The sequence below is a fragment of the Cyprinodon variegatus genome, unplaced genomic scaffold (genome assembly GCF_000732505.1).
Source record: "Cyprinodon variegatus isolate N-32 unplaced genomic scaffold, C_variegatus-1.0 Scaffold859, whole genome shotgun sequence".
NCBI lineage: Eukaryota > Metazoa > Chordata > Actinopteri > Cyprinodontiformes > Cyprinodontidae > Cyprinodon > Cyprinodon variegatus.
Window position 1 is genome coordinate 37,251 of NW_015151312.1, and position 10,913 is coordinate 48,163.

The following is a 10,913-nucleotide window of genomic DNA, read 5'->3' on the forward strand; positions in this document are numbered from 1 at the left end:
TAGTTTCTCCTCTGTTTTCAGGGCTTGTGTCATTTATTCCAGTTTGACCTTTGTCCTTGTTCTCTGCTATATTTAACACATTATAAGTTATTGTTAGTCTAGGTGAACAGGTGAACTTCCTGCTGCGCGCTGTTTTTGCCTGAGGAATCGTTTGCCGCTAGGTTATGGAACGCTAACCTCTTTCCCTTCTCTGTTCGTCTCACAGGCAGATGCCAAGATGGTGTGTGACGTGGTCAGTCGCATGGAGGACACAGAGCCGTACTCCGCCGAGCTGCTGGGTGCCATGATGCGTCTGTGGGCTGACTCGGGCATCCAGGAGTGCTTCAGCCGTGCCCGAGAGTACCAGCTCAACGACTCGGCCCAGTAGTACGTCCATGTTTTGGTTTTTATGTCTCTTTTTGTTAAGTTCTAGAAATCGGGCATTGGAGGCTTAGGTATGCTTAGGCATTTATGCAAGGTTGTTTAGGTTCCTGCTTCATTTTATTTTATTTTTTATGACGTTTCCCTTTCTTAGAGCCTTTTTTTGTTTGTTTTGTTAGGAACAGAGGGATGTAAAGTTTTTTACTGTAACTGAACTGCTTCAAACGCTCAACTGAATACAGTAACGTAACATCACTGTTACGGTTTAGATGGTTGAATTTAACCAGCAGTTCTATTCTGTAACAAACTAACAAACCATAAAGGTAAATTCATATAAATTACATTTCCAGGTGTAAAATAAATAAATAGGATTCCTACTTGTTACCTGAGTCTGTACTCGGGGTATCAAAACAAACAGTGGGATAAAGTAGTTGGCGCAAAAAAGGGACAAAAAAAAAAAAAAACATTTGGTGGGATTAAATAACTTGGTGGCAGTGAACTTAACTGAGGATATTTTATCCTTTAAATGCACTTTAGATACACAAATATGCAGTTAACACATACAATGCAATATACTGTATTGTTAGGAAAGATTAACACACAAATGTGAAAACAAACAACTCTTTTGTGTTTGCAGTCCTTTTTGTATTCTGTTCATTTATGTATTTGCAGCATGTTTGTACCCCTCAGCCACTGTGGGTCAGGGTGGACCTCTGCGTTGGACCACAGGTTTAACTACCTGCTGCATTTGTAGTCAGCTTAGATTTAGTGGCGCCTTACTTGGAGAAAGCAGAGCTTGTACACAATAATAATAACTGTAATGCTTATAAATTACACCATGTAGATATGACTTTGATTTGTCACTAACTTCATAAACACATAGATTTACATTCTTACCAAGCTAGGACTAGATATATATGTACTGTATGCCTTTGGTATTTTCCTGCAGATTGTATCATTCCAGATCGATATGTGACTCATTTGTTGCCACCTAACAACACAACCCACACATTGAAACACAAGCAAAGACACACTGCAGTTCATTGTTTTTCTTTTAAATATTATCACCCTGCAGCTTTAGCAGCACATGATCAATCATGGCCCCTGGTCCTGATTTATTCCGCATCTGTTTGGATGCTCAGATAGGAAAAGGCCTGTTTGTGAACAATTTGTTTTGATCAAAAATAAGACTTTCAAAAGCGGAACATTAAAGGTCAAAACAGACCAGCCAAAGTGACTAGAACGAAGGCCATCTTTATTGGGCCACATCCTTTTTTCTTTCAGCACCTGTTTTTATTTGGGTCTGGACTATCTGCATACCTCAGATTAGCAAATCGATCACAGTTCATGTTCTTCAGTCAGACTTAAACAGTCTATTCTTTTATCTTGTACCTTGTGTAGAATATTTTGCTGTATATCATCAACACATTTGGTTTTATATGATAATGGATACATAAGAACTGGAGACTGGGGTCCATAGAATTGAAAAGTTGTTGGTTTCATTTGAATTTGTTTTTGTGGGGTAATCAATCAGAACATAATCTGTTCCAAATGCAAACTAAAAACCTTTACATAAAAACCTAGATTCTAGTGGCATCATAAGTGGAGTAGTGGTGTTTTCAGGGATTCAGCGATAGAACAGTAAGTTAGAGAAGATGCCATCATTACGAACAAATGATGGGTTTAGAGAGGTTTGCATGACACCAAATCTTACTGTAATATCGCACCACTCACCCCTGTGCCGTATCTAACTATGAATGAATCAAACCCATCAAAATTAAAATTTGTGCTTAGCTGTTTTATTTATTGTTTTTTTTTTCTTTTTTAAGGAATGGATTTTGGTTTCTTCTGCTTGAAAGTTTAGGAAAATGTTTTAATCTTCAGACCAAGAAATCCATTTTACTGTGTTTTCAAAAATGAACCCATTAAGGGACAATGCCACGGTTTATAGCACTGTTGCCTTGCAGCAAGAATGTCTCGGGTTCGATTCCCGGCCTGGGGTATTTCTGCATGGAGTTTGTATGTTCTCCCAGTGAGAACCCTGTGGGTTCTCTGCAGGTACTCCGGAGTCCACCCACAGTCCAAAAACATGGCTGTTAGGTTAATTGTCATCTCTAAATTGTCCTTAAGAGTGTTGCCCAGCAACAGACTGGCGACCTGTCAAGGGTGTACCCCATGGATGGATGGATGGATGGATGGATGGATGGATGGATGGATGGAACAAACTCTTTTTTTTTCTGCTTGAAAGTTTAGAAAAGAATTTTTCAATCTTCAGACCAAGAAATCCATTTGCTGTGTTACAATCACAAACCAAACAGGAATGTTTTATTTACCAACTAGCATAGAAATCTAAGGAGAAAAGGCGTAGTTAAGTCAATCATTGATGGCTAGAAGTAAATTTTGATTACTTGCTTTGTAAAAAAATTGAAATAATTCTACCCCTGGTGCTCAGTCACAGCCTTATTGTGCTCTTTTTGTTAAAAAGGAAAGCATGTGAAATGTTTCAGTTATGATGAAGTGTAGAAAGTTGAGATTGATGTGTGGCAGAGCATTTCAGCTTTTATATCCAGGCTGTAACACACAGCTAAATTACTGAATCTGTTTTTCACGAGGACATAACATTATGTGTGTGCAGAAGTTAGAAATTTATATTAAAAAAAAATCTGGTAATTATTATGTGTTGATGGATTAAAACAAGGGATGCAAGTTATTGATAATTAAATGTATCTAAAGTTTATTGATCTTAAGGATCTACTAATGATTAATTGATAAGCCGCCCTTTTCTTATAAACCTGAGTTTTCTTATGTATCAAGAGGATCTGGCCAGTTGTAATTACTGACTGAAAAAAAAGATTTTTTTCATACACAGAATAAGCACATTATATTGGGTGACTGAATTAAAAAACAGAAATAAACTATGTGAAATACATGATTAACAATGTAGAGACATATAAACTATAACTGAAATACAGGGTATGTCACTCTGACGTGCTGTATGACTATTTACCACTTCATTTTAATGGGCAGTAGCTGGGATGTAGCTCTCTGTTTTTAGTGTAAAATCCGTCAGTCAGTCATGAGACAGAATTTGACCTGTTAGCAGCACTTTTAAGCAGGTGGTTCTGGTTGCTCTCAGAGGAATGTTAAAACTTGGTTCTCTGATGTGCATGAACTCATTAAAGTATTCCAGTTTACTGAACTTGTTGCCAGCTTGTCTTTTTTTTCTTGTTACAAATGTTTTGAGCAAATTCCCTCCTCGTTTTACATATTCTCACATCCTTGCCTTCCAACCAAATCAGAGAAATCCACTGCACAGTTAAATAGATGCTATTTAGGCAATAACTTAAGAGTTTATTGAGTGTTTATACTTACAAACAAAACTGCATTAAGTGCTTTCTGAATGCTTGTCACTATTATACCATGTACAATTTTATGGATGTAGATTTAATATTTTATTTTATTCTTCAAAATCTCAAAGTGCGAGTATAAAAAAACTAAATGGAATTTTTTATTTTTTTGTTTTGCCTTGATGTAAGAGGAAACAATATGCAGTAGCTATAATTTATTATACATTTAAACTGTAGCATTCTAAGTTTGATCACCAGATGAGCTGCATTAACATTGGTATTTAAACAAGTTGAATTCCACATTAAGAGCACCTCTGCTCTAATACAGTATGTGCAACACATGTGTGGCAGTACAGCACAACTGATGCAAATTTAACTAACATGTCAAAGCAGAGACCAAGTAATAACAGAACCTAGTCTAATGCTGGACAAAGTTGTCTGCTCTATAAAAAGATCCATTTATGTCTGGAAGTAGGACAGTTGGAAGTGAAAGTGACTGCTTACTCATTCTGATCAATTCCACTAAGAACTAGCAACTTAGGGGGGACTCCTAGAGCAATCTCATTCTTAATTGGTCAGTTAATCAATTAATATCAAATGTAAATCGGATAAGTAAAGTCTTAGCACACATAATGTACCTAATCTTGATGAATACACTGGATTCCACGCACTTGATCCCACTTTACATTCAAGCCAATCAGAACAAGATGTGATCAAAAGCACAGACATTCCAGGGCTCTGCTTTTCCCTAAATCTCATCCACTTCTTTATAATTAGTCTAAAATAAGGTATTACAGTAATAAGCCAGCAGACAGAAAAAAATGCACAAGGTGTAACAGCAGCTTTACTGTTGGTTGAACACTGTGCACACAAAAACAAAGTCAATGTATATTCTTGACCAATGTGCAAGAAAATGATGCATCCACAAAATCTGTGTTGTCAGGATCCCTCTGTATAAAGCACAAAAAATTAAAATGACACATTAAATTATATCATAACATGTTTTGCAAACACATACATGGCAGGAAAGTACCTCTTTTCAGAAACAAGTATCCATACTTAACTATTTTGATTATGATGCCAAGCTGACAAGGCTTGCAGCAACACATTGCTCAGAGCAGCCAGTGGGAATGACCCACAGTGTCTCAACTTTGTTTAATTTGCTGTTGCAAAGTTAGAAGGTAAACTCATCCAGTGATACTATTGCAGTCTGGGAAATAAGGGCATTTGATCTGTAGAAAAAGGTATGCTTAACTATGAGGGCTGAAAAGACACAGAAAGGCTAACAGTGCACGCACCATCTGCTTCAGTAACTGGAAGCAATAAGGAACGAAAGCAGAGTGATGAGCCGAAATGCATTTTTTAAAATTGCTGAAATCTTATTAAGTAGAGTTACCGACACAGTAGAGAGCAAGCAGCACTTGGAGGTTGAAGCCAATAAACGGTGAAGAATGAGTCAGATTTGTGTCCATGCTGATGCAGACCGGATGTTATAAACTCAAGTAGGATCCTTTTAGTTCCAGCTTATTTGTCAGTTTGTGTGTCTGTGTTAAATGTCACATTAAAGATTGATGCACTCTTCCTATTATGTTGTGTCCTGTGCATCAGAACAGAGTACCCACTCAGTGAAGCAATAGGACAAATGTCACATGATCAGACCACTAACTTCTTGCAGAGAAATCCTCAAACACAAGAGAAATCTCCAGCCATTTCTGCATAGCAAAGATCCTCTGTGATGTACTATATCAATAATAATGATGTACTTTTTTGTATTACACTTAAAGCAAGGTGCATCGCACAGGTAATTAAATACAAAAAATGTACTGTGCTGTATATACTGTAATAAAATACAAAGGCACTGTAGAAAAAGAAGAAACAAAGTGTAACAACAAGGTCAATAATTAAAAGATGATTAAAGTGGGAGAGGATTCTACTAGAGGAGCCCAAACCATAATAGCTAATCAAGCTTCTGTTACAAGATTACCTTTGGAAAATTCATGAATTTACTTTTAACACTCCTTTTAAGAGGAGAATCAGGAAGATGCACTGAGACTGAGTTCATTCAAAGATTTAAAAACAGATTTTATAACTAGTACTGAACTTCACAGGTAGCCGAAGTGAAGGGTTATTTGGCTTAATGTGTTCATGTTAATGATACAGTGTTTTGTATTAGTTGTATAGGACCAAGAGCTTTTTGAGGCCTAGCAGCAAATCATCATTGCTATAATTGTGATGAATAACACACGGAAAAAATAAAGGTATAGAATTTACTGGAAAAAGATTTTTTTGTAGCAAGTTTAGTTTTTCTGATATGACTAAAGTCATTTGAAAAGCGTAGATCAGACCATTCCCAGATTCTTTCTCTCAAAAGTGTAACACAAACAAAAATAACTACACTGTATGACAGGCTTACTGTTGGCTTTGTGTCCATAAACTTTCATGTCTAATTCAGCACTATTTGACAAAATGACATTTTCAGTCATGAAGGTCTTGATGCTTACTGGTCATGGATTACAGGGAGGTCAGAGAAATGTTTGGCTAAATAGACATGATTCTACCTGCATAAAAGTGAAAAAAACAAATGACATAATTAGAGATGATGTTACCAAGTGCTTGCACACAAATAGAGAGTAATAACAAACCAAGAACTGACAGTTGTGGGTCATCGCAGGCGAGTTTAAGAAAACTGGAGGATTTATAGGTACCCTAAAAGATCAGTCACTTAAAGAAGATGTGAGGCTTTCAGACGAGGTGTCAGTCACACAGTGCTGAAGACAATTTGATAAACAGTTGTGATCTACAGTATCAAATGCAGCAGAACGATCTACCAACAACAAAACAGAACTACAACTACTGTTGGGAGTTCATCCTTTGCAACCTTTAGAACAGCCTTTTTTGTAATCTGGTGCTCATTGAACCAATATTGAAGTTTTATTAAAAAAGGCTTACAATTAAGTACAATCCACTTTCTATTCAATTACAGAAGAAAACAACGTCTCTCTGCAATGTGCATGCTTTGTGATCACACATGCATGCAAAACGTGTTCTCCTTCCATAGAGAGCAGAACGCTGCACTGTAAGGGGAGCAAGTCCTGCCTGAAGCCACCTCTCTCTATGTATGTGTGAAAAGGTCCTGCGTATTCTGACCTATTTACTACAATGCACATACTGTACACTCCGTCTCCGATTTACATTCCTGCTTTTGTGACACGACTACAATTACGAAGGCCATCACATAACATGCATGTTTGGCTGCCTGGAGGGAACAATATTTAAATGCCACAAAGGCAGCTAAATTCTGCGGCAACATTAATTTGATTTATTTTATTGTGCATCTGCAATATTTAAAAGTACATATAAGGTTGATTAAACAGAAAGTTTGTGTTTTAAAGCGATATAAACATGTCCAACTGTTCTTTCCATTTTAAATTGGACTGTGCATTATGCTCTATTCCATTTTGGTTTTAAACACGACAACTGTAAATGTTGCAGTATCTCCTACGGTGGTTTTATTACAGCACTAAATCAGTGCTGCGAACTTTTTAATGTTTTGTCTTTTTAAAAAGATAGAATGTGTCCGTTCCTCATTGGAATAAGCTTTGGTCCACTACTCATTTTGCTCATCTCTGCTCAGTAATAACTGGAACCTTTCTTCTTTACGCTGCTCTCATTGTGTCGGCTCTGCTTACGAAGAAGTCACAAGTAAATTTTTGTCGGTAAATCCCTCCAAAGGGTGATATCTAACCATCCGCAAGCTGGTTACTAAGCAACAACAATGAATTCAGTCAGCTGTACTGACCTTCTTTGAAGCAGTTATGTAAAAAAGTCACACAGCGCCCTGAAAAAGTATAACAAAACAGTTAAGATATGTTCTTTTAACCAATGATTTTTATTTTTGTAATTAATGCAAAGTAACATGAATAAGGCGATGTGGCATTGATGAAGGGATAAGGAAGGTGACCCATGTGGGGAGACCTAAGTCCCCGTTAACGTCCCTTTCTGTCAGCTCACTTTCAAATAAAGGCCGATAGTGCAACTATGATATAAAAAAGCAACAAAAAACATGAATAAAAATAGTATTACATGTAAAATTTTGTTTCCAAATGGTTAACGAATAAGCTGTCCATAGCACCTTAGACCTTAAAAAAATGTTTTCCCAATTTTTTGAGCTGTGTAAGAACATTTGTATGAGACTGAGCGTGATTTAGTTTTATTATTCAGGTTTAAAGCATAAAAGGTCAAACTCATCAAAAAACAGGGTCGATGTTCTTCGATTAGATAAAACTGAATGGAGTCTTATTTTAGTAAATTTAGGTGACTTTTTGGGCTCTGTAGTTGGTGTCAATGACTTGATGCACTAAGCTGGGTTCCTTTAAAAAATGTTCAACCAATCTGTCTTTATGATTTGATTGGATCTTCTCCTTAAAGTGCCATGACATGTTTTGTGAATTTGCTGCTTAAAAATAAACGGAATTGAATTGAATAAACACAAAGTTGATTCAATCACAAAGTCACCCTTCCTCCACGGCCTTTTCAGACCAAACGGCTAAATGCAAAAGAAGCCTTACTGGGTTAGCTGAGGAACACAGGCCGCTAAAGACCAAGGTTAGTTTTTTGTTTTTTTTATTATTATATTATTATGTTGTTAAAAACTTTTTGTTGGATGCAAAATGAACCAGTCCTTTTTTCAAAAAGTCACAATCATTCCTGTGCCAACTATATTAGACAGCTCTAAGTCAGAGGATGAGATATAAACTGTTGATTCGTACAGAAAATTAAACTGTTGATCCAAATGAAAATATAATTGGCTTTATTTAACCAAATAGCCTCTCTTCTTAGGCAGACAATAGCCTCTCTGCTCTTTAATAGCACTCTATAATTCTGCACATCACCAGTGAAATGAGGCAAGCACACTCAGGGGTCTGGAGTTAATCAACTTAATGCGCCATGAGGAGCAATATTGGTCTAAGGAGAAAACACTCATGCAGCATCTCCATAGATACTATAGGTTGTCTAAAAACCAGGCTACACAGATAGAAAACATATAGGCCTTTCTCGGCTGATTTAAATGTGATCTTTTTTGCTGTCCATTTGTAAGTCTTTCATGTGAACTACAGTTCTGTGCTTAAAATTAGGCTGACATGTGTGTTAATGTAAGTGCAAGTTCACTATGGAGAAAAGGCTCCAGGCTGAGCGGCAAGCAGAAGAAGCAGAGAGGGGTTGGCCTTGTGTTGAAGGAAAGGTCGTGAAAGACAAATGGATAAGTTGAAACAATTACTGAACTTTGACTGACCTTTCTAACTTAATTATCAAGAGACTGGGGTTGTAGAAATATACCGAGAGGCCTCATAGTGACTCTTTTCCCTGTAGTAGACATGGTAAGGAAGAATTTGTGAATATACAGTAGTGTTTTCTCTTTAGGGCTGCTCCTTATGGCATACAGCAACTTGCAGGATCACATTAACTTCTTGAATGTTTCAGTATTTTGTCTTGTGTAATATAGGCAGCTGTGTTAGGCACAGTGCTTAAAGCAATTAAGTAGTTGGTAATCCTTTCTTTTACAGTACATTATGTGAACATGGTAGTAACATAGCAAGTTACACTATATTACTAGTGAACAAGGAAAACTTTATAGAGAATTTTGATAAGTGCTGTGCTTCAAATTTTAGGCAGACATGGTAAAGTCAGACTTCTTAGATTTCAAACAATCATTTCCAGGTAACTCATATCAATTTCACCGACAGCAATAAATGAATGTGTTATTATCTAGTAAAATGCAATTTATTACTTGGCATATAACAGGAAACCAAAGCTAGAAGACACCAAGCTAATCTTATTAACTAAACTCTTATTTATATTTAACTTAAGTTCAGTTTTATAATGCTTTATTTGCCTGATCATAAATTATAATTTATTTTGTAAGCAGTTGGTAGGTGATGGCGGATAATAGAAACTCTTATCTGGTAACATAATGGTATTTACACACCAAAAGTCTCCATTGTTACATAGTCCCATACAATTGTTATAAATATATGCAGGTAATTACTTTCAAATTATATACCTTAATTTTTAGGGTAATCGTTTTTTCTCTTTACCAAGTAATATAGTGTGACTTTCTATGTTTTACATGGTTATTGATGTACTGTAAATGAAAGCGTTACCAAATAGTTATAGTTGCTTTTCCCAAAAGAATTAACTGTAACTCAGTTACTGAACAAGCAAAGTAAGTAAATACTAGTCTCTGTATGTTCTTAAATTTCAAGTAGTTTGGATGATTTCCTTATTATCAAAAGTTTAAATAAAGATAGGAGCCTCAATCTTCATAAAGGAAATTAATTGCTTGTTTGTTTGTATGGCTGCTACCATAAAATCCCCATTATATTAATTAGCTATAAAACTAAAATGAACACACATCTTAAAACCTTATGCTCTTAATATAGACTAATTTGGTTTGTGTAGTGGGACAGTGAGTCAAGATACATATTCCAATATGTTTAGATGTTTTTGTTATATTTAATGTTTAGAATTAAACAATCAGTTTTTTATAAAGTATTTTGCACCATAACAGGCTTCAACTGGGTGGAAGACTAAAACATACTGTAATACTTTGCAAGCAAATCAAGAAAATATACTTTGTAATAAAATGAATCAAGAGTCAAACAATTCAATAAAAAAAAACCCAGCAAGACCACTTTTATATGGAGGACCTAGAGTCACTGAAAAAGAAAAAAAGCTATTGCAAATTTCACATTAAAAATCAGACGATTTGAAATCCATTTTCAAAAGCATTTGCTAATTGCACATTTTAAAATTAATTCTGAAAAGCTAACTGTAAACTGTATTTTAAAATCCTGTTTCTAAATTGAAATTCTACAACAAAATTCATAAATCTGATTTGGTGCTCAGGGGCCAGAAGGGTCACGGAAAAGGTACATCAAGCGGGTAAAGCAAAAAGAAAATGCTATTTCAAAAAGGATGGAATTGAAATAAAGTATGACCTTTTAAAATACTTTATCTGATTAGAAAAGGCATTTATAGTATTTATAGTCTATCTCCACATAGGTAGGCGGACTATAAATACTTTTTCTAATCAGATACAGTATTTAGAAAGGTTATTCCTTATTCAATTTCCATCCTTTGTATATGATATATATATATATATATATATATATATATATATATATATATATATATATATATATATAT

General features: G+C 35.5%; 1 protein-coding gene across 1 annotated transcript in view; it reads left to right on the forward strand.

Moving 5' to 3' along the window:
- Positions 1-205: 205 nt before the first annotated feature.
- The window catches only part of gnao1 (guanine nucleotide binding protein (G protein), alpha activating activity polypeptide O), a 32,903-nt gene continuing 22,195 nt past the window's right edge, over positions 206-10,913 (forward strand). Inside the window, exon 1 of the mRNA XM_015397385.1 lies at positions 206-366. Coding sequence (XP_015252871.1) covers positions 218-366 — 149 coding nt within the window. The 5' untranslated portion in view covers positions 206-217. The remainder of the gene's footprint in view (positions 367-10,913) is intronic.